The sequence below is a fragment of the Echiichthys vipera genome (genome assembly GCF_963691815.1).
Source record: "Echiichthys vipera genome assembly, chromosome: 11".
Classification (NCBI taxonomy): domain Eukaryota; kingdom Metazoa; phylum Chordata; class Actinopteri; order Perciformes; family Trachinidae; genus Echiichthys; species Echiichthys vipera.
In genome coordinates this window covers 10,942,221-10,967,522 of record NC_139836.1, presented here as the reverse complement: position 1 = coordinate 10,967,522, position 25,302 = coordinate 10,942,221, and the positions used below count along the sequence as shown (strand labels likewise).

The following is a 25,302-nucleotide window of genomic DNA, read 5'->3' as shown; positions in this document are numbered from 1 at the left end:
AACCTGATTCTGATTCTGATTCTGAGAAGCAATGTCTACATTAAAAAATGTGATTAGATCTGTTTCACAGGATTCATTTATTTTAAGTGTGCATTAATTGATCATATCTAATGGCTTAATATGTGCAGGTCGATATGGTGAGATCAAAATTAATAAGAAGGAGACTGAGCTAATGCTTCAGGGCCTGCTTGCTTTACTGCTGTGTATATTGCTGCAGTGGGTTCAGTGGAGTTAATATTTATCTGTTTGTTTTTGTCTTGCTGGGACCTGTCTCGTCTCATTTCTGTCACTGTGTTACTTTACTATGTGATGAAGAAAATCAATGAAATCACAGGCAAGAGAAGAGAGTTGCTTTAAAACATTTAAAATGAAATTAAAGTTTGTGTGTTTAAACCAACATTATGGCTTTAGTGTTTGTAATCAAACACTAAATCCATAATGCATATTTATGATTTTGTCCTGGCTGATTCTGATGGATTAGTTTGGTTTTTACTTTTACCATACAGATTAACCAGCATCATCTTTTGGGAGAGTCTTGTCTTAGGCTTCATACCAGCCAGAAGTGGTTGTGTTACATCCAAATGCCACTTTGGAAAAGGCTACATTCACTCTTGCTATTGGTCTGCCCCTTTTTACTGTCCATCCCCACATTTGTCTGTGTAAAAGCTCTGTAACGTATGCCTGGTCCAACAAGCGTTGTCCTGGTGAAATGGGAAACAGACAGGAAATTGGATTTCTTCTGATCTCTAGACGTGCTCGCATACGGGTGCTCTCTGTGTCCCTGCACACGCGCGGCTCTCTCAATTACTTTTTAACTCACAGCGCAACTACATAAGGCTATTAGAGCTTCCGCACAGATGGATGTAATCCATACACAGTGCTGCAGTGAATTGCAGAGAAATGTCTCTCTCTGCTATTGCTAATGGGACCCCATCCAGCGAATCTTAAAGCAGGTGTCTGAGAAGCTGTAGTATGCAACTTTAACATTATGCTGATATGAAATTACAGCACCAATCGTGGAAATATTCACCATCTACACCATCCTATCTATCTCTCTGCACTACTGAAACATACAAAGACCAATTAATCCTGTGTTTGATTTGCTTGTTATGGAGTCTTTTAAGGCAGTCACACTCACAGGAGAATGTCGATTAAGCACATTTACAAACCCTTTCACACATGTTTTGTTCCACACACATACTACCTCCGCCTCTCAAGAGTTCTTCTTGTACTACTTCCTGAACTAACATGTAACATTTTCAGTTTAATTAGAATATGAAATTTTAAAAAAGTAGTTCAAAATGTTCATAGCGCTAATGATTTTCACTTTAACTTGAAATGGTTCAGTTGGATGCAACCATTTACATATTTACACATTCCTGCAGTACTTAGGAGTTCTGCATAATAACCTTAATAAATGTGAATGTGCATCCAGAGTGGAAATGTAATGAGAATTTTGAATAGAAGCAAACACGAACACAGCTCACTGGAGGATGTAAAGATATATATATATATATATATATATATATATATATATATATATATATATATATATATATATATTTCTTTTTCTTCTTTTTCATTTTTGCATAATGGATAGCAGGTATAACACCAGTCTAAGCATTTTACTTTTAATGGACTTTTCTGAGTCACTAGAGAAAGAGAGATAAGAGTCATTAGTATGTTTTATCAAAGATAAATCTTCTTAAATGCAGTTTGTACATGCCTGGTGCAGCATGTAATTCTGAGCAGCTATTGTGCTGTGTGCCCACTGCAAACACCATGCACACTACTTAACATTCATCTACTGGACAAGAGAAAAACATGTGAATTATTTAACACACTGCTGTAATGAAAACAGCTTGGAAAGTAATATGGTCAAAAAGATGTCCAGTGTCCCACGTTGGTCTGCACAGCTGAACACAGCAGGAGCTCCAGTGAAGCTGAAACAGTAGGTGTGCATTCAACACTCATGCACCAAGTAAAGTAAACAAGATGGAACGATTGACTCAATCAACCAAACCTATGAGTATCACGACGAGCTGACTCGGGATGTGTAAATCGAATGATAACTCTTCGCTACATGTCGTAATTCACTTAGAAGAGAGGCAGCAACGAGAGCCACCCTTTGAAATGTGAAGTAAACACCTTGTACACACTCAGCGCACTTGGACATTTCCTACTTTGTGAAATGTTGCTCAGAGCTTCCAGATCAAACTGAGTGAATAACTACAGTTGCATGCAGTTTTAATGAGTCGTGTGAGAGATCTAATATATTTTGGCTTTGGTTGATGACCTGCTTGGACTGAAGACCGATACTCACAGGAGGAATGGCTGCTGGGGAAGCTCTTGCGTCCCTCAGAGACTAGATCTGGCTCCCCGGTGCACAGCATCTTCGCATTTACTTGTCCATCTGGGAAACAACGCTGGAAATAATCTGGCCTTGGTCTGAAAAGCAAAAACAACAAAAGAGTTTCTTTGTTGTTGATGTGGATAATTCATCTACTTCCTAAACAAATGACTGGATCTATTAATTAAAAGCTGAAAAATGTGATCTTCAACGCCTAGAGCTTAACATGTAGCATCACTGAAAGAGCCTGTAAAATGCTTCAGTTTGTTAAGCGTACCTGCCAACAATCAACTTGATAGTATTTGTGAAGACTCCATTCAGAGCGAGGGTCAGGGACACAGCTGGAGAAGAAAGATTGACACACACAGTCAAATAAGCATATGTGGTAATGCAGATGAGGTTGACAAAACGCTGTAGTAAAATAACTGATTTTTACTGTTGTTGCATTCCAAGTTCTGGCAGGTCGCCCATTGTCCGCTCTTCTGACAAAATGTACAGATAACACAGCCAATTAGATTCATGTGAATTTCCCTTGCAGCTGGACAGATGGTTGTCAGAATTTTAATAATTTATAAGCAACAGCAGTAGCAAGCAGGTTTTAAACAGTACAAACTTCACACACAATTACACATAGAAATTTACAAGAATATATATTAATGCATGGGAAGTTTTCACATAGATTACTTCATCTACTGCTGAATCACGCATTAGTGCTTCTGTGGTGTGTCCCCCCTCCAATACTTTATATCAACCTGAATGTGAATGATGATTCAACAAGGCTATCAGCCAAAATACATGGGGCACGGACGTCACGTAGGGGGGTCGGAGAGTTTTGTTTTTTTCTGATACACAGACTTGGAGTTTTGCCAAATTGGTTATGCAGGGTTTGGAAGAATATATTAACTAGTACTGAATTAATTAGCTAGATCATTTAGACCACAGGTCATCCACAAGGTTGCTGCTGTGTCGCATAGCCTCTGGTACAATCAGGTATTTATTTGAATAATTTTTAAACAGATTATATCAGACTGAAATAGACTGGGTAAAAACTGCCCTGTGCTTTCAGGAAAAAGTTTTTTTTCTTCACCATGTCCCCTCAGGCGCTCCATACATGGTCAGTGTAGCAGCTTGAGTTGATTATAATGGACTCCCCCAGCTGCAGGCATGCTGCAGAAAATGTGTTACGTCACGTCCATGCCCCATGTATTTTGGGCCATAATGGTCCACAGCCATACCAGCAATTCCATGAAGCCACACAGTGGTGCTAACATGCTGATGTTTAGTAGGTATGTGTTTGCCATGTTCACCATCAGAGTATAGTGTGGTGTTACACATAAACTAAAGCTGGTCAGAAAGGGAATGGCAATTTACGATTGCGTCTGCACATTTTTTTGCAGTAAATGTTGAGACATTTCAGTCAAAGCCACAATTGTGAACCTCATCATGTCACTAGGAAAAGTCATTTCACCAAAGGCAATAGCATTACCCACTTGGCACCATGAACTTACTTTCATGGCAACTCATGTGATAATGGTTGAGATGTTTATTCAGACAGTTTAGTTTAACGCTGGTGAGTATCAGATAATTCATTGGGAGAAAATGTATCCCGGCAGTGGTGGTGGCAAAATGATTGCGCATACTTAGAACCAATTAAAGTGTAAAGCAATTATTTCTTCAGCTCCACTTTGGTAATGGAAAACAGGACTGCTGTTGGTTGACAGGTAGGTATGTCACTGTAGCTGTATATTCATTTAATTAGCTATGAGGCAAACCACTGGGGCTCGTCATTAGCCCAAGTTCCTGCCCTCACAGCTTAATCCAAGTAGTCTGCAGGTCAATTGAATGCACCCCACGTCACCAGCGCTTGAGAGTATTATCTTCCTCTGCTGCTGAGAGGAGCACAGTGTCAATGTTATTTAACAGCGTGTTCATTTGGGCCAACTCTGTGCAAATCAGATGAAACATGATCCATTGACCAGTTGAAAAATGGGACATTAAATCGCAATGTGTTCCCTTTGTCAGATCCCTCTCAGTATGAAGAGGCCACTTACTGTATAAATCTATTGCTCCAGCTCATATTGTCTAGCCATGCAAAGTTTGCTGAGGGTCATTAAAGTATAAATTGTGTTTTTTCTGGCTCAAAGCCAACACAAGCACTAACACAGTTTCGGCAGTCGATATTTTTTGTACTTACGCCTCCTCGTCCTCTTTGGGCCAACAAGCCAAAGTCTGCCGAGTTAGTGGCATGGCTGCTCAAACTCAAAGGATACATCTTCTGAGCTTGTAGAATATTTGTTATGTCGTATTTGTCTGACATCAGACAAAATTGTCAACTTATTACACCATTTCTATCTTCAGTCTGACTTAGCTTTCACTCGACTGATTTCTATGGGGGAGGGGGAATTTGATCTTCACTTGAGATCAACATACTTGCCTGAATCTAACATTATTTTATCTGCTTTTTGTTCTGTTTTAAAGCTTCAACCAGCTTTGTTTCTTTGCAGTGTGGGTAGTGTGTTCAGAAGAACCCTCTGTCCCTTCATGTTGTCACTGTGCCTGGGGCTCCACCGCTCGTGCTAGGGGGGGTTGCGATGCAGACTTTTCCACCTGCATGTACCGCCCATGCAGGTTGTAATGATACTATGAGCTACTTGAGTATCAACAAAGTGTGAAGAAGAAGAGTGAAGTAAAAAAACTGCCACTACAATGTCATGCCATGAGAGTTTCTTGCTTTGCGCATAAACCAATAAAAGTTTCTAGGTTTCGGGGTGTACTTCGGGGGTATGTGGCCCACTAAATATGCACAGTGGCATCTCTCCCACTGGTGAAATAGATTTTACACACTTATACGTTATATCTCGTTTCTAGGCTTGAGGAGAGTTTTACAAATACAAAAACTCCATGAATTAAAATGTCGTTTGCAGTTCGAGGTGTTGTGCAGACGTCTCTTTTGAGATTGTAGCATGTAAGGGGAAACTTTTTTGAGCCACAGGGGGATTTTTTTTTACGACCAGTGGCCAATGGAAAAAAATCTCTGCAGGGCTGAGCGGCGGCACCATATCCACTTCTTACAACACATCCATGATGTAAACACACCTTGACAACACGTTCAGGCGTTTGTCCCACCCCTGGCTCTGATTAGCTTATTGGTAATCCCATGCATGCTCATTGGATTGATAGCTTTTTCAACTGAAAAAACGTTGTTTCATGTAACAAATCAGTCGGAGGTGGCGCAAGGTCTGGACCCATGCGAGTGCTGTATATCCTCATCTGCTTTTTTTTAAAGGTGTGAAAGGAACTGATGTGATTGGTACTCGAAGCTCGCCAGGAGTGCACCTGCTGATACTGCATTCCTCCTCCTCCTTTTCTACCAGCGTAAGTCCCTTTGACAAATTGGTCTGTGCTGCATGAAGATTGTGCTTGAGCCTCAGGTCACCAAAATCGGTCACATTCACATGCACTTACCCCAGAATTTGTACTAGTGATTGCCTTATGGGTTCAGTCAGATATTGGAGACCTATTGCGGCTGACTGGAACAAAATCTGTATATGTCAAATTATTGCCGGTGACATCCTCAAGACGCTGCCACTGTCTAAATCTTTCCTATAGTGTCCTGATGTTTGATATTCAGTATCAAAGCTCTGGGTGATGTGTTGGCACATTAAACTAAATATGCAGACACCACATAAACTCTAAAATAAAAATCCTCTTATTGTCTCACTAACTGGAAGATTACTCCCTCGACACAAACCAAACAATATTGCCTCTGCGGGCTATGAGATCTCACATCTAGCTGATGAATAATATCCTTCATGCTTTGTAACCAAAATAATAATCACTGCAGAATTATCTCTGTGCCATCCTCAGTGTGTAGTCTTTTGGAAAATATAATCAAACTTCCTAAATGGCTCCATTATATCCTTTGACTGATCGATAATCACATAATTATGCGCTGCAGGAGTTTGGGAATGATAAAGGGTTATTAGAAGACTCAACAGAGGGAACATTGTGTTCTTTTTACTCCAAATAAAATAAAGAGGAAAGGATGTGATAGCAGAGCATTGTTTCATGCAATAAATGCACAACATTAGCAAGTCCCACTGGTATTACAAGGGTGAAAACCTAACTTTAAAAACCCTGAATATATGCCAGCTCAATTACGTCTGTTGGAAAATATAATTCGTGAGTTCAGAATCAGAGGACCCTCAGGGGCAACTTTGAACTCAATAAAGGAAGGAATACAGGGATAGCTACTTTTCTGTGATTTTAACTGGAGATGAAAAATTAAATAGGTCGGTAGTTAAAAATATGGTACTTTTTAACCACACACCCAGCCTCAAAACTGCTTTTACTTTATGACTTATCTTTCTCATTAAGTCTAGAGGTAGCATTGGTTCAAAGCCATGTTCAAATCTGTGATTGTGTAGAAACTTGTCAGAACAATGGACTCCCTTTTATTCTTTGTTCTTCTGAGGGATGTTGTTTTCCTCTTGAAGAAGTGCTTCTCTGCAGGCAGTAATCGGCCTGTTAAATTCTACACAGAACTGCAATCTCTACACTGATGCAATAAGCCACCCTCTCCCCACCAGATTCATCTCTGTGTGTCTCTTTAATTGGATTTGTGTTAAACTTTCGTAAGGCTCTCTGATGTGCCAAAGCCTCGGCAGGCCTAACGACCCAAGGGGAATGGCAAAAGGAAATCAGAGAGAAATGTCCAGATGCAAATAGCGTTAAACTTGTATTTAGACATATTTAAATACTCATGGCTTCTGTATTCAAGATCCATTTATCTGCTACCATACTGACTGTTGGTACTGGTCACAGAGTTGAAAGATCTGCACCATTAAACAAAATTAAGTACTTTGAGGTTACAAATTAGCCTATGCTTCCAGGTGAAATGGGGAAAAGTATTTTGGTATTTTGTTGTTATTTACAGAAACTCCAAAGATTGTGACTAACAACAACACATTTTTAGTAATAGGCTCCACGTACCTAAACAAGCCTCTTTGAGCTCTGTCTTGTCCGTCCTCTGGATTATCTTCACCACAAATATCACCGCCAGTGGGGTAAGGAATGAAATTGCCTGAGAGGAAATAAAGACAAAAAATGTTCAGGTATTGTGACATTAGAGATGCGCTACAGCATCCACGGGGTCTGTTTCGCAGGTTAATCACAAACTGACTTTGCCTCAGGGAATGACATAGTCCTATATATTATTCAGAGTTAATTTTAACAAGACAATTTGAGGTACAGAACAAGCTTCTTCAGCTCTCAGTGAGGTTTAGTGCTGGCACAGGGGAAAATGTTGCCCCTCACTTAATAAGAGATTTGGGCTTTATCAGCACTGTGGTAATTATTCATGCCTCAGAATGGATTCATTACATTTCTGGCCAAATTAAATATATTTTCTTTGCCTTAAGCATCAGATGTAGTAAAAACAAAGGCAGAGTTTCAGTTCCATTATTATAACACACATGTTTAATTTCCCTCGAGTGCAGTTCATCAGTTCAGCTGTGTATAAACCTTTGTGACTCTGCCAATTTTAAACTAATTTTGGACCTCACCACCCTCTTTGAAGTAGCTGGATTCATATTTGTAATCAAATTTGTATTCAAGTGCAATAGGGCTGGGTATCAATATTCGATACCTTTTAAGGTATATAAATAATAAATTAAGGTCTATAAATAACCCAAAGCCATGTACCAGTCAAATGATTCTTTCTGTACCCCAATCTAGAAAAAAATCACTAGCATTTTTCTGGTTAATGTGAAGTCTTATTGCTCCTCTACCGCATCAGCTACAACCCATACAGTCTGTGTTGTGGTGCAGTTGAGCATAATGTGTTTAACGAAGTTGGCAGTTCAGCGTGCCGAGATGCTTCCATTCCCTTGATGAATATAGAATTAAGTCGAAAAATAAATTATATCAAAAGTACTCTGTTGATATTGTTATCACTTTAAGGGTACTGGTGTTTTTTGTTTTATTTTAGCAGAGATAAAACAGTATTATCTAGACACTTAATGTATTATTTATGTTTGAAATAGTTTGGGCCCAAAAAGAAGAAGAATTACAGTTTTTTTCTCATTTGCTTGAACACATTGGTAAACTCAGAAGTTATGTTTTTAAAACAGTTCAGACTCAGACCTTAACACAACTTTTGCTCAAATGAATATATTCTTTCAGTCAATCATGACCGACACAACCGATTCAACCTTATTTTGAGTGTTATGCCTGTGTTGATAATTTACATTGTAAAATGCCAAACAAATGCCAGATAACAGAACCCTGCATAATTCTGCACTATGTTTAAATACTGTTAAAAAAATAAACATTTTCTAGAGGTTTCTTAATTTCATGTTATTCTACTCTGCTGATGAATTGTAGTTGGACCCAGACTAGGTCCATTCAAACATTTTGGTACAACTTGTTTCTCTCTTCACCAAAGAACCAATAGAGAAATTCACATAAATTAAAAAAAACTACTGAGAAACATTTTTTCATTATACTGCATCACATTTTTCCATGTAGTTCTTTTTGTCCGTAGCACAGCAGTCCTACCAGCTTTGGACCTTGTATCCATCCTTTAAAAACTAAGAAAAGCTGAATACGGTAATTAAAAATAAACATAAGAGCAACCAAAGAATACTTACAGGTATAAATATCTACAAACCAAAATAAAGAGGTGAAATACTCAGAACTTCACATTTAGTGCTTTCATTCCTCAATGATTGCTACAGTAACTGAAGACTTGTGCAAAGCAGTTTCACACAGGTAGAGATCCACAATTATTAAAGTAATGTCTATCAGTTGAGACTAGAAGCTTTCCTTTTGTTTAAGGGTTAATCCAATAGAGTTTGGGGTCTTTCTATGAGATCTGTGTTGACTGTTTTGATGTCCGATGAAAAAGTGTGAACACATTTGCAAGTGAAGACTTCTGCTGTGCTGTGAAAGTGATGATGAAGAACAAGTTGATCCCAGTCTCATTAAGAATGTCTTAGCAGTTGAGAAAAACTGTAATGATCCAATGTGTCAATATCCCCACAGTGTTGCATGGCAGGGAGAATACTGTTCAAACGTCTACTTTGTACTTATTTTCTGGTCTAGATATAGATATATAGATATAGCATAAGTGACCCTTGATCATCATTGAACCACAACATTTTTGGGAGGCTGTTTTTCTTATGCTCCTCTTACTCAGCGGTTAGATTGAAAAGGTTTAAATTGACATTTGTCAGTGTTGCAGTGTTACCAGTTGGACCCAAGCCGAGAACCCTGACACAGAGGTAGGTGAAGTTTAAAGGAGGTTTATGTCAGAACAACAGGTAGTGGTGGGTTTGAGGAGAGAAGATGATTGCTGGCTTGAGGCAGAGGGCAGAGGGCAGAGGGGGAATTGTGGATGGCCGACTAGGCTGAATGGGTGGTCGAGGATGTGGGGTTCTAGGGTTAGCAGGCAGTTGGAGCAGATGGAAGCCGATCAGTAGTTGAGGTAACGATCTGGTGATGAGAATAAAAGAAAAGGGCTAGGGTTGATATGCAGAGGTGATGAGCTGATTGACAGCAGTTGTACTGGTTGAGCAAGAGCTATGACAGTGAGAAGGGGGTGTTTTATACTGTCCAAGACAACCTCTGAAGCAGACATATCTGCTGACATTTTCAGAAATGACAGAGGCCATGAAATATATATTTTTTTGGTTGATGGGAAGATGAAATAGAAACAGACAGGATAGTGAAAGTGAGGCTTATAGGGAACCAATCTAAACGCTGGTTGTGTCATTATTTTTACAGTCATTACATTGCGCAATAAACCTAATGACAAGTTTAAACAGAAATGTTAACTGTTGTCGATATCCCCTATGATTCTTCATCATTTTCCTCTGTCTAAATTGGTATTTCCTGCATTACATTACCCCCTTGCTAGCTTTGTAGATTGTTATCCTCAATGGCTTTTACAGTGCCAACTGGGGTGCTCACATGACCACTTGACCGCCAAGCATATTATTCACATGACTTTCCATGTTATAACTACAAGTACATGAGGTCCATTTGAAAGCAGCAAGAGACTGGAGCACAGGAGACACAGATGAAAAAGGGAAACACAAGGGAAAGTACTGGGGCAAAGCTGTGGCAGTCCATAGAATGTTTTGTATGTATACATATATACAGTAACAACAGACGAAGCTATATAAACAGAGAAATCAGATAAATGAATTCAAATATTATAGCATTATTAAAAAAAATCATTCGATTAGGGACCCAATAAAAATGAGTCTGCAACATAACTTTGGAAAAGACCGCTGTAGCTTTATGCTGTATGAACAACACAGTGCTAAAAGTAGGCCTTACTACACATTCACTAAAAAACAGCCATGCGGATCATGGACAGTATTACAGTGTTATGAGGTGTGGCTGCACATGCGGGGGAAAACACATTTAACAGTGTCTTGCTCCAATGAGGCATTTATATTGCATAGAGTAGAAAGAATTGCTTATACAGGTCATGCTGGCTACAACAGTGTTCCCTGGTAAAAAAAAAAAAAAAAGGTTAAAGCAACGAAGCTGTGGCAAGTTAGCAGTTAGTGGCATCCGTCATGTTGGCAAGAAATGCACCCTGTGTATCAGTGCCCTTTCAGTAACAGCAGCTTCCATCACTTTATCACTGTGAGGGAATCTAGTGAATCAGTTCTCTGTCTACTGCAAGTTGTTCTTTAGATTTACTTAGACAGTATTATACTAACACTAGCTCTTTATCAAATCAAATCAAATCAAATCAAACTTTATTTATAAAGCACATTTTAAACGACCAACGGTCGACCAAAGTGCTGTACAGTTCAATAAACAATACAATACAATTGAATTAGAATAAAAAAATATACATAAAATACAGTAGATGGGTGTCATGCTCGGCCTGAATTAAAAGCCATGGAGAATAGGTGGGTCTTCAATAAGGGTCTGGGCTGATCTAATATGCCAGGGCAAGCTATTCCAGAGCCTAGGGGCAGCCGCCGCAAAGGCTCGCTCCCCTCTGGTTTTAGTCTGATCCTGGGGACTTTCAGCAGCATTTCTAACCTACAATGATGTGGGGGCCCTCCTGGGGGTTTCAAACAGTTATCACAGATGTGAAAAATCATATGTAGATGAGAAAAGCAGCATTATGAGGTTCTGAGTTGCCATGGAAACATTGTAGTATCCAGTATCCTCTTAAAGGTTTGACATTATGAATGATTTTCTCATAATACGTTGGGGCAATTTAACACACAAGGTTATTTGTCTGGGGTTTTTTCACCTATGAGGCTCTGGCATGTTCACTTAACACTGCCTGACAAAGGCTACATTCTGTATGTGCATCTGATTAACTGTGAAGTCCTTGTTCAAAATTAAGTGTTATTGGACATTTTTTTTAAATCACATTTCTCATGCTATATGAATAACTGTTAATTAATTAGCCTTACTCTGCCTAGATGGTGGGCTATACTCACATTTGTACCTGTCAATAATGTAAAGTTAAGTACAAATAATTCTCAATCAAGTTTCAGTCATTTTAATACTAAATTGTATCCTGAATGTCTCTGCTGGAAATTTTACCTGTGAATTACATGACCTTTGCAGAAAATGGGAACAGCAAATCATGTCACTGAAGATGAAGTTTTAAATTTCCAGGAACTGATTTGAGGGCTGTATGCTATATAGCATTAGCCTGTTTACATAATCTACACATTGACTATACTGATCAGACGTACTGTGTGTACAACAATAAATAACTAGAACTTCGTTTTTTCCTCCCCTGCCCATAATGAGAGTGAGAGCGACTCTCGAGTCTGCAAACAGGCTAATAGATCATATATATTAATGAAGCTCATAGTGAGTCATAATGTAGTGTCATGTTAACCCCCTCCTTGGACTATTTTTAATGGCCAGATAAATTCTCCACACCTTCAGGGCTACTGTCAAAGCAATGACATTGAAGAAGTCTGACTGTGTCGTTTCAGCACTGGGAGAATTTTCCCTTAGAGGCGTGTGGTGGGGTGGCTTTCTCTCCACACTCATTATTTAGTGCCCTGCCACAAGCAAAGATCCATGGACATTGAAGTTAATATAAACTGTCAACATTTTTTACAAAGCATAATTAAAAAGGAAACATGAAATAATAGACTTCTGATAAGCTGGCTATAAGCTCAAGGGATCTGTTGTTTTTTGCTGGACATTCAGTGCTGCAGACGAATGGCGGAGGAAAGATAACTGTAGCCGATTGTCTGTAACTAATGCACTTATACTTATTATTTGTTGATGATTAATTTAAAGCTCATTGTTTTGTTTATGAGCAAATAAACTTCTCTTGATGTTTTAAATTGGTTTGCAATGAAGGCATCTAATAAATGTCACTAAGTGGAGCCAAGATAAGCCTGAAGCCGGTACAGGTTTACAGGAGCTGACGATATTTCTCACCACCTACCCTCAACTGTTTCAACACATAATTAGATGATAAATATGTGTCCGGGGGGAGAATAGGACGGAGTGCAGCGCCAGTCAGTCAAGCCCTGTCAGTTCGCTAAGAGGTGAGGTAAACAAGAAATGGGCAGGCAAGTCCATGCCTGTTAAGTTGTGACACCTTCTGACAAGTTAGTATACTTCAGAACGATATCCAGCTGTACAGAATCAAACATATCAGCCTGGAATTCTTAAGTGAAGCTGGACTGTTCAGCTTAACTTCACAACCTCACACAGACCCTGCTACATCAGGGCAGCAGCCTTGTGAATCCTTTGAAAGACGGCTGATCTGTTTTTATGTGGTAGAAAATAAGTTTATTATATGAGAGAACAAGGTACACAATACAATCACCACCAGGACTCAAGTTCTGCCCTTGAGCACCATGATGAAAAACACATTTAGAAGGTTTTCATATTACTGCAGCTTCAATAGGCAGTTCAACCTCATATGAAGCACATTCTGCTGAGACTGCCTGGATGTTCAGGTTAACATGGTCACTGTTGCACCTGTTCTATATAGTTTTTTTGCATCCTGATGCTGTGTCTTCTAGGGCTCCGTTCTTTTGATGTTGACTTTTTGACATGAGTCTGGATGATTCGGTTCTTTGAAGGGGGTTTGATGTACAGTATATCCGGAACTGGTGACAGAGCAACAAGTCATTGAGCCCAAACCTGCTTAATGGCAAATTTATTGACAGTTAGCTGGATCATGGCACAGTTTACTGTGAACCACATAAAGTATATGAACTGAAATGCCTCACTTTCTTAGAGTCATAGTAAAAGAGTGTTTTAGTTGAGGACGATCAAGTTATTGTAAAATCACCATGATCTGTATGAAAACTGACCAATACTAATACATTAGATAAGATAAGGAAATAAAAAAGAACCACACCCAATTTAGTTTGAGAAAATGTGAGCAAAAAGGCATAAACTAAAATATTCTATTCTAGGAACTGTTAAAGGGACCTATGGAGCCAGAACATGTGGAGTTCAAATTGACATTATAATATATTTATCATTTGAACACAGAGCTCACTTTGCTGAAAACTAAAATTAAAGCTGCGTTTAAGAGATTAATATGGTTTTTATTTTTTATTTTTTTTGTTCCAACATGCTTGTGATTATCACTTAGTGTCTCGTTCGTCATGGGGATATCCTCACACATCACGCATCAGCATCACACATACACTTTAACAGTGACAGTAGATGTGGAAGCATTGTGGAGCACAATGTTGAACAAAATGACACCAGTAACAATGCAGGAACACATAAATAAATGGATCTATTGCCACTCAGTTAGTCATATGAATGCTGCTCATGGTTTCAACTCTCCCCTAATGTTTCATTATTTCAAAATAAGAGTGCACTGTTTACTTCATCGCCATTTGCGGTGATGACAAGACAGCAGAAAGCCACATCACCTACTGTTTGCTAAGAAATGACATAATACAACACATAACACTCATAACTCCCAACCAGAGATTTAGATTTAGACGTGCTATGTGTATAGATCAAGGCTAGCTTTTCATCCTGCTTCCAGTCTTTATGCTAAGCTAGGCTAATTGATTCCTTGCATCATACTTTTGTAAAGACATGAAAGTGGTATGAATATTTTCATCAAATTCATAGCAATAAATCAAGAAAATAAGCACATTTGGCCAAATGTTGAGCTATTTCTTTATAGACTCAGATCCAGGTCTCCCAAGCATACTGGCAGGTGGAAATATGCTCAGGTTTAAGAACAGATTGTTTGATTTGGCAAGGGTATATGTTTCACCATTATCACTCTTTGAAAATAGGACCACCATCCGAGTCTAAAAAAAACCTAATGTATGACTCACAACAATATTGGAATGAGGTATGTAAAGCTGTATTTCAGGGGAAGCCTGTGATTGTCACTGACAAAAGAAAATGTGTAAATGTGTTTGCCAAGAGATTCTTTAGGTTTGTTGGCTCAGTATAGCATGAGCCAGAAGAAAAATATAATTCCATTCCATGCAGTATTGGTTAGAAATTAATTTCAACCTTTCACCGCCAACTTCTGTCTGATAAATCTACATTGGAAGCACTAATAACCACAGTTCTGTAAAGCCCTTCTCATACCTATCAACACGATTTAGGCCTCAACTCAAGAGGGGAGAGAAGAGGCTTTGCAGTATTGATCATCCTAAATGAGGGATTTCTGCACCACGAAGATTACTAAGAATTAAGCAGAGGATATGTTCCATGTAGACCGCAATAATGACCAAGTATTTAGTGGCAATCAAGTCTGCAATAAGATGGAGGCATAATCAGACAGCAGGTACTTACGAACATCACCCTCTTGGGAATGTGGTCTGACTCAACTAGAGGATTCTTGTAGAGCCAAAGCTCCTCCGGTTGAATCACTCTCTCAAAGGGCTCCAGAAACTCTGTAAATCTGCGGCAAAGAACAAATGTACACTGATCAGTTACTCATTTTTAGGCATTTAGTAGATGCTTTTACACAGAGCAACATATGTACCGTATAAGATACGACATTCGGATTCAGATTAAACGTAAATGTCTGCATTTGGAGGGCACAAGAAAAAAGGAAGCTGCTTCTTCCACAAGGATAAACATATTTGAGGCTATGTTAGCAGTGCAACTTCACCCAGACTCACCTACACTGAAGACCTCTGCTGTTTCACACTCTTATTGCGTGGGAACAAATTAGCATGCTCCTGCTTCCTACAGCCCTCCCGGGCCACCCAGTGATTTGTCAGACACGGCCTTGTTCTCTGTCGTCTTAACTAAGTCTTTTTGTCACTGCTTTCTAAAACAATGCAATAGGCTGCGGGGTAGTAAAATACTGTATTTCCTTGGGCCATAAAGAACTCCAAAATATGTACAAATCAAAACTATAGTTGCTGGGATATTGTCTCCTTGCAACAGAATTGTCTTTGGGGAAATTTTGTATTAAAATAGGGCATGAGGAAGGCATTACTGGTTTTAGAGAATAATTGTACAGGCTAATCTCTGTGTGTGTGTGTGTGTGTGTGTGTGTGTGTGTGTGTGTGTGTGTGTGTGTGTGTGTGTGTGTGTGTGTGTGTGTGTGTGTGTGTGTGTGTGTGTGTGTGTGTGTGTGTGTGTGTGAGTGTGACTCACGCTGAAGATCCGGCCCATGCATGTTTAAAAATAAATCAGAAGTACAGCTCAGGGGTACCACAAATAATTCTGGGATCCTTGAAAACAACTTACTTAAGGCACCAAAATAGCAAATATCTGCGCTCTCTAGCTTGTCTCTTTGTGCATTGTTGCTCTGGGTGCCTTAGATAAAGATTGAAGCAGACTATTTGGAAATTTGTCTTGGACAAAAAGGCTGTCACATAAAAATACATACGATTATACATACGATATAGTGCAGTAAACGTAAAGTTCATAAGGTCAAATGCATGCAACACAGGCCATCATTTACCACAATTGTTACTATATGTTCTGTATGTATGATGTATGAGTTTTTTTGCCTGTTCAGTCATCTTGCATGTATTGAATCGGAGCCTTATTAGCATCTATCTGATGGGAGCAGTTTGTATTCTGGGTACAGGACATGCGAGGGGTCTTCTCAAAGAGCATGTGGAGGGAGGGATCCCTTAAACTATCCGTCTGAATATACCTGTATTCAAGCCCAGTCTCCTCTGATTTCGCAACATTTCCTGGTCTTTCACAACTGCACTCTCGGCATCTGTTCACCGTCACTGCAGCCGAGGAATGACTGTAACATCACTGTAGCGGTTATAGGTACAGTATTTTTCTACCTATATATAGTATTGTGACATCACAACGTACAGGCTTGTTTAAAAAAAAAGTTTCTGTATACAGACTGTGTGCATTCCTCTGTGGATAAGGTGATTGATACTTTAACAGTATTTATATAGCACCTTGACCTGCTTTATAATGACATGGTTACATGAGATTCCGTAACGTAATATATTCTTTCTGAGACTGACCCCTCAGATATCCCAGACCATGGGTACCCAACCCTGCTTCTGGAAAGCTACTGCCCTGCATGTTTTAGGTTTCTCCCTGTCCAACACACCTGACTTTAACAATTATCAAACCTGTGACAAGCTTCAGCTGCTTGATAACGAGCACAGCATTAGACTCAGGTGTGTTGAAGCAGGGAGAAACCTAAAACATGCAGGGCAGTAGCTCTCCAGGAGCAGGGTTGGACACCCCTGTCCTAGATCAAAAATGTTATTTCTTCTGTTTTTTTGTGTTAACAACGAGATTATGATCATCACACCATTGAACAAACTTCCTTACCATCAAACTAAAGCCAGCAATGCAAGGGTCTGTTAACCTGACTCTCGCCAGATGAAGTAGTTGCCTAAAGTTTGGGGAAAGATTCTTGGGCTTCACTCTAGTTGGAAATAAAGTCATCCAATAAATTGGAAAGTAATACCCTCCCCCACAACTACATGCCCTTCAGTAACGCATTTATCATGCATCTTCTCCAGCAGAGCTGCTCACTGCAGCAGCAGACTTGTGAGGATATTCTGGATCCTTTGCGGCTCCTCTGAATGTGAATCTAAATGGAAACGTGACGGATGCCATTGGCTAAAAGGCATGCATCTTTTGCAAACCTTGGATGACAATGGATTAATGTAGAACAAATTGGCTTATTCTCCCTCTCTTCACAAGAAAATCAAATATATACGTTTTTAATCTCTCTGAAAGACATGTGGCATATTACACACTGTGGAGCGTCTATTTGTTGGCCTGCTGAAAAATGTGTCTTGATGTTATTGCAAGAGAGCCGCCTAATGAGTACTAGCTCATTTTACACCTTGCTGAGCCCATGTGTATGATTCACTTCAGCCGTATTACATCTACGGTCTGTAGCGCACAAAAAATATCCTTGCTAATGACGCACAATATGCTTCATAAAATACTCCCATTTTCCCAGCTTGTCCTCTCTTCAGCTGACAGGGAATGTTATTTCAGTCCCCAGAGATAAGAAAGCGGCACGATAGAACTTAGGAACACATATGCACGCACGTGCACACACACACACACACACACACACACTTCCCCCAGCTCTACCTTATGATCACACGCACAGACAGAGTTCTCAAGTCATTAAGTACAGCAGTGGTACCTGTCACGCTGCAAGGCTTATCGTGCATCCAATCCTTGACGTCCTAATGAGTTTGAGGCACATGCTCCCCCGAGGTAACTACATAGATAAAATTTATCTTCACAATATTTGTTTTCACATTAGAATGCATATAGCAAGCAGATACTTGCATATACTTGCTGCAGTCAGAAAGGAAAAGTATTATAAAAAAGTCTATTGTAGTAAGTTTTAAAGTATAAATCCTTAAGATTTTCCTGACACCAAAGCCCATTTTTGATACTATTTATGGTGAACCCTTTTTAATGGATGTACATTGTGTAAATACCTCTCTATATAGTAGCTATAATTGGTAGTGGTGGAGTCCCCCATTCCTGCGCTGGATTCAGATTTCCAAGCAAGAGGGATTCACAACTTTAATGTTCAACATACACTCATACAGGAAATCATTTATAACTGTTCGTCATTTTAAAAATAGTATTTAAAACAGCTAAGGATAATATTTTGGATTCACATATTTAATTCATTGATGGCAATAAACACCACACATATTACTATGGCACTATTTTGAGATCTGTTCACTGTCACTGTTTGCTGGGGATGATCACTTTCATAAGATCAAAATTAAAATGCCTTTTGGACGTGAAATAATATTTCTTCTTCTTTTGGAGAATTTGTATCTCCTCCAACCAATCCAATACTGCCCTCAAAGGATTTCCCTTGGCTCACCTTTTTTTTGCCTCATCGTCTCTTTTGCAGCCATAAACTTTATTAAAGGAAAGACTGTAATACAGTTTCACCACACTTTCGGAGCTCCAGGCTCCAAATGTCAAACACCATTGGAATTAATCAAGGTTTCATCTATGATTCGCTGGATAGAAGAGTCTGGCCTTTGTGGAAATTAATTTTACTTCTCTTGTAATTTAGATGAAAGTAGTAGGAGTGCATCATTTACAGGCTGGTGACAGAGGATGCATTTGTCTGAGTGAGGAAGGGAGGAGAATGCGGATTACAGTCACATTAGTGGAGTTAATGTCAGAGCTTGGAGAGGTAATGGCATACACAGCATGTACCCCGATTTATCCTCTTGGGAAGTAATTGCAATCACATTGATACAGAGAGAGATATTGAGAGGGTGGAAGGTGATGGTGTATTGCTGCATTATAGTAAAAAAAAATGGCACATTCAGACAGGAGATATAATCATATTTATTACTTATTTCTTGTGACATATGTACCTCTTATGCTTATTTCCATGCTTAAAACCCTTTTAACACCTTCTGTAGATGACCCTGGAATTAGAGGGAGCTATAAGACATTGAGAAGAGACAGATAGGAAGGAAATAAAGACATAGTAAGAAACACAAACCATGTCGGAAAGTCTCTCCAAATTGTACATAATTAAGTTGGTTTTCTACAAAGGCAAAATCCTATCAGAGCCCTCTGACACAATCTCTGGCCAGAACAGATGAGCTTTAAAACTGCCCATAAATATGTGGCAGTCAAAAAGCCCTGAACTCAGCACCGCCTGCTGGCTGCCTGGGGAGCACCTCATTCTCTTTTATCTGCTTCTGTTTTCTCTGTGTAGATACATTATTGAGCAAAGGTGTAATGGCTTCTATAGGGGACAAACATTATAAATTAACTGACACCCAAGTGGGCCTGAATGTAAATATGTGTTGTAAGTGCTGTTAGAGTCACACTTTTCAAAAACTTTAGATTTATAGTGGAAGGAAGCTTCATTTTTCTGCAAATTGTTTAACTACAGGGGTCATTTGTGCTCAGTGACCACACATGGTATGCCAAATACGGCACATTCACATCAATTTCCATAAAGAACAGACCATAACTACTGTACCATTTAGTCTAGGCTTTAAATCTTTATATCTGACCTTTTCTATCTCAGGAACTTTTTAGCTTCTTTCCTCTTCCCTGTTCCTCTTCATTAAAGATCTGCAATTGGGCCAATTTATCATCACCAATTCCTATCCATCTCTGTTACATGCATATTCTAATTCAACGAGCACAGCCACAGCCACAGCCAAGAAAATAAAACCGAATTGCTGAGCACACTTTGGAGATTCAGCAGACAACAGCATCAAGAACAGTGTGAGCTGCTGATTTGAAAGCTCTCGAGCTACAATGCACGGTGGGCAGAATCTGTGGATATGGCCTTGGGAATACTTTTCTTATGCTGTGCCACTGTGACAGAAAAAAAGTTAGCTAATTAGCTGTGAAGCGACGATGCATACAAAAGAGAGGGATAGCATAGTTCGATTAATTTCAGGCAGGCTCCCATTTTCACCAAACTAAGTGTGAAAGTAATCTGTTGCAGTGTGTGTGTGTGTGTGTGTGTGTGTGTGTGTGTGTGTGTGTGTGTGTGTGTGTGTTTGTGTGTTTGTGTGTGTGTGTGTGTGTGTGTGTGTGTGTGTGTGTGTGTGTGTGTGTGTGTGTGTTTGTGTGTGTGTGTGTGTGTGTTTTCCTGTGCCAGCCTCTCGCAGACATATCCAAACAGAGTTTTCATCAATATTGATCGCATTATATCTGCTAGCAGGGGTTGGTGGAGCGAGAGCCAAACTTTGAGAGCTAGCCCTTACTAAACAACAATCACACACCATTTATCTACAGGTGTAAGAGGCCAGCAGCAGCTCTGACATATCTCAATTAGCAGACAGAGCGTGACCTTCACCTCTCAAGAAAAAGGGAAAATATCAGGGAGCTTTGTAATGTCCACGACACAGAGGTGCAAAGCCCCCGACAGAGAGAGAGGTCTGTTCAGATGTCTTAAGAGTTAGCTCGGGGCAAGTCTTGTCCTTTGAAAGTGGTAAGGTTAAGCTGTTTTCCCCAACTTGTCGCTCTTTGCACCACTACAGTTCACAGTTATGAGTGCCACCAGAGCCCGATGCAACCCAGAGACACATTCAAAAGGATGCAGGGCATTGTGTCCATATACATTTGATTGCTTTTGTACTCTCGGGGTTAGCACATTTGGCAATCTCGGGGTGAGCTGTGTATGTTTAGCAAAAGACTGAAGGGGAAAGAATTGGAGCTGACCATATGCCTGATCCGGGACAGAGTGTGAAATGGCTTTTCCCTCCAGATCAGAGGTGGGCAATCATCACTGTTTTTCTCTCGGTTGGCACCTACACGCCACCCCCTACTTATTATATTACTCATTTAATCATATAGCAGGGAGCTATTGAAAAAGTGACTTATGAGATTTACAAGCTATTAGGATGAGAGGGTGTGTAGAGAGCCCTGAGGGAAATTTCCCTCCTTCTCTGTTCAGTGCATCTCTTGCTTCATTTACCACTGGTAAATTCCCCTTCCTCCTCTTACATGCCATCAAATCCAACTCGAGAATTGGGCTGGTCAATAAAGCTAAATGGTCAGTGGTTAATGTTGAGAGCTTGGGCCTCAATATGTTTTGTATTTTTTAGGAGAGATGTGAGCAGGAGAGATTAAGAACTAAGGGCCTAAAGCTGTATTCGGACGGGACTAGTTTAATATGGGGACGTGGGGTAAAATAGTCTTACCTCAGGACGTCTGTAATATAAATGGCCAATTCGCACTGGATTAGCAAATCCCCGATTCTACCAGAGGTAGGTTCGAACGTCGCGCTGTCATCATCTCCCCTGTGGCCATGTGCATCCTTCGTAGCTTCCCGATATCACAAAATAAAGTAAACACAAAACTAAAGGACAGAATTGATTATCTAAAAAAAGTGATCAGTGCTTCTTTAAGCGCCTCCATGCTCAGGAAAATGTGGAAGCAATGTACTGACAGAATATCAACAAATGTTTTACAGAGGGTCACATTCGGACGGGACTAGTTTTACCCAAGGTATTCTTTCCGGACTGTTTTATAGAAGGTGAAAATCAAAAATAATTTTGACTGACATTTTCTGGAATAATTAAACGTCCACTAAAAATGACCATACCCCACGTCCCCACATTAAACTAGTCCTGTCCGAATAGGGCTTAAGAAACAATAAGAGATATGAAGAAGGGGGTGTTGGAGCAGAGTGTTTGCTGGCTCTCTGATTCATGGCCAGTTTGGTCCCAGTAGTGGGTGGCAGCCTTTCTGTGTGGACAAATCAGGGACATACTGCTTGGATGGCAGCTCAACACCTTGAAGTCTGAGCAAAGGCCTTTGGTTGTCGCTTTTACGCTTCTTCTTTTAAGTCGTTCAGTATTGATGTGCTTTATCAAAGTGTTTGAGTGTCTTTCAAGTTTGGTTTCTGTCATCTTCTATTTTTAAATTGGTGAAAACTGTAACAAATGTTTGATGTTGCTATATTTTACCTTTTTTTCCACCATACATTGTGGATATATGCAGGATTCTTAAACGCTAAATATCGCAAAAGACTCTTTTCTCATTGCCAGTAGATAAGCATACCCTCCTGTTTTTTATTTCTAGTGTGTCACGTTCAATGTACCAGAAAACAGGGTCAGTAAACAGTGTAAAACAGAAGTTAGAGACGGAGGGAACAAGTATTATAATAACAAATGATTTGTCTCCGGAATGAATGTTAATTGTAACATTTATCCTAAAGACAAAAGCCAGGCGTTAGTGTTGTAAACTGGGGTGTTGTGATAACATTTTCCGAGAAGTTTAAAACAATTTATATAAAAAAATTCTCAATATGATTTTGTGAGGATATAGATTCCATTGAAAGACGATAAATTATCATACTGAATTATCGACTAGCCCTACTTGTTCTGTAAGGTTACAAGTGAGGTTAAAACAGGGTTTGTCTTAGTTTACATCTCTTTACATATAAGTTGAGTCATATCCTGGCTTGTTTTTTTTAGGATTGAGAAATGAGCTGTCACAATGTTTTAATCACAATGTTTTAACCAACAAAAGAGCAACGCGTAATAATTGGTGGATGAGTGGATGAGTCACAGCAGGTGATTCACTGTTTTTCCAAATCTACAACTTACTGTGAACATTTTTGGAAGCAAAAAGTTGAAGCTCAATCAAATCTACAGTAATTCCTCTGGTACGGCTGGGTTAAAATAAAGACAACCGAGTATCTGTGATTTAATAAGGTGCTGCTGCTGCAATTCCAATTAGAGGTGGGTCACAGTAGAGAAAGAGGGGGAGCCGACTGACAAACTGAGGATGCATTCTTGATTTAATCATGTTACTTTATTTAATTCATTATTGGACCCGTAGACCTGACCACAGCACTGCTCCCTTGACAACTAATGTGTGTTTATGTGTGATTTTAGAGGGCCTGGGGATAACTTTGCCTTTATCAGGATTTTTAATCAAGCTTGTAACAATTTATAGTAGAATTTGAGGCTGCATTTATTTGGCTGGAAAGGGACCACACTGCGGGGGAATGTGTGGAAACAGAAGGTATTAAGCCTGGAGGTGAGGTTTTGTGGCTGGTTGGCAATGGGTTCAAACACTTAAGTTTGGAAACAGAACCCAGGACTGGGGACTAAAGTCTTTGGGCTAAGGCAGTATTGGGCCTCTGAGGAGAAGCTTATCGTCATAGTCACAGCTTTAAAAGAGTAAAGAAAATAAATAGATAAAAAGAAACAGATTGGTAAATGATATTGTTGCCAACAAATGAAGTCACACACCTGCTCTGGGGAAAGGTACGCTCATACTATTAATACCCTCAATTGAATTTGTCGCGCTGCAAATTCAATTGAGGATATAAATATAATCATATTCAATCAACATACTGGGATGCGTTCAAAAAGGACATTAGATCTGTGTATTTACTCTTCCTAGAGGCTTCTTATACTGTACGCTGCTCTTCAAGTCAGTATTCTGCGAGTGCAATAAATGTCACATCCCCTCTCCTCCTCTGTCTCTGTTTGTGTTAGTGGTTACTGTCAGACAGGGCCTTTGTGGAACGTGTCAGGAATGCACATCACCGGTCCTGTCATAGGCAGGGGAGAGCGGAGGGGAGCGGGATAGATGCTGAGTGACACTCAGCTTGCTCCGGCCTCCCCGGAGATATCCCTTCACAAGTTGGTGAAAGGGAAGAGAAAAAAACAGAAAATGCCATCCAATGCTTGTCACGCTAAACCCTGGAGGGGATACACTGGAAAATGCAGGGTCATTTTAATTTTAATTACCCATTCACACTTGATAATTCAAGAATGTGTATTTAAGAAGCCAGAATATTATGAAAAAGCAAACGAGCGCTGGCTTGGTCAGGCTACAGATGCCGGTTCAAAGCCCCCGAGACACTCTAAGAAAGGTCAGAGGCACATATTTGGGACAGGCATTAGAAAATGCAGTGGTCTGAATCTAGCCTTAGGGACACAGAGATTTGGGAATCAAGAAAAGCATGGTGGTGATAGTGGGGTGACATGGCGAGATAAGTTTCCAGCCCACAGCTGGAAAGAAAGGAGTCAGGCTGCTACAGGCAGATGATTTGCCAGCAAGCTCCACAGGTCCAAGGCTTATATTCATTGAGCTTGCTGAGTAAATGCATCGACTTTACCGGCTCATTGGAGTCGGCTCGTCAGATTAGGTGAGCTTTCTCTGTCTTTCTTGTACTGTGTAGGAAACTGTCACCCTTGGATGCTCATATATAGCACTGTAGTGAAGTTATTCCGTGTGTTGTGTTGTAGTTCAATCTTCTGCTGTACCCGTGTTTCACTCTCATCTACATAAGCTTCAGACAATCATTTCCTAACTGTTTTACCCAACCAATGATGACTTTGATCACTTTGATCAATCACATCATCTAACTCTCTGAAACATTTCATTCTAGCTAGTTTTAATTAATTTAATTCCATTCAGGTGATTTAATATTAGGTGAAGAATTTCTATTCTATTGTATTAAAATCTTTAGAAAGAAGCCTAATTCTGAGTAATTGGTAGTTAGGGTATCGTTATTTTTCCTTTTAGAACTGGTATGAAACTAATCATGGCTGGTGCTAGGATCTTCTCTCTCCCGCTGCTAAGGGGGAGCTTGACCAATGTGTGGGGTGCAAAAAATTACTTCTGTTACTTTATAAGAAAGTTCTCGTTTATTCAATAACAGCTGATATGGCACTCAGCACCATCAACATAAATCTAGTTTTCTAATCAATTTAGCCAGAGTTTATCCAACAATACAAGTGACTACAAGGCAATGACAAAAACACCTCAAGGATGAATGCAGGGTGAATGCTATTTGATCAGGTAACCTTGCAAAGTTTAAATCTACCGGTTAAATCTGAGTTTCACTACAGTACCTTGCTTTGAAATTGATGATTATCAAAACATAAATACAGGCCTGCTCCGGCACAGATAATGAATGCTGCAGGCAGAATAAGTGACAGCTGCAGTCGCCTCAGAGACGAAGGAATCTATGTTCCGCTCAGTGCAAGCACCTAGTGTTTCAAATCTCAGCAGAA

At 39.7% G+C, this 25,302-nt stretch overlaps 1 protein-coding gene across 1 annotated transcript in view; it reads right to left on the bottom strand.

Moving 5' to 3' along the window:
* plpp4 (phospholipid phosphatase 4) overlaps window positions 1-25,302 on the bottom strand; it is a gene marked incomplete at its 3' end in the record, with an annotated part of 48,534 nt that overhangs the window by 10,360 nt on the left and 12,872 nt on the right. The window contains exons 2-5 of the mRNA XM_083923377.1: window positions 15,146-15,254; window positions 7,343-7,433; window positions 2,628-2,691; window positions 2,324-2,448 (exon numbers count right to left, since the gene is read on the bottom strand). Of these exons, the coding sequence (XP_083779503.1) occupies window positions 2,324-2,448; window positions 2,628-2,691; window positions 7,343-7,433; window positions 15,146-15,254 (389 nt within the window). The remainder of the gene's footprint in view (window positions 1-2,323; window positions 2,449-2,627; window positions 2,692-7,342; window positions 7,434-15,145; window positions 15,255-25,302) is intronic.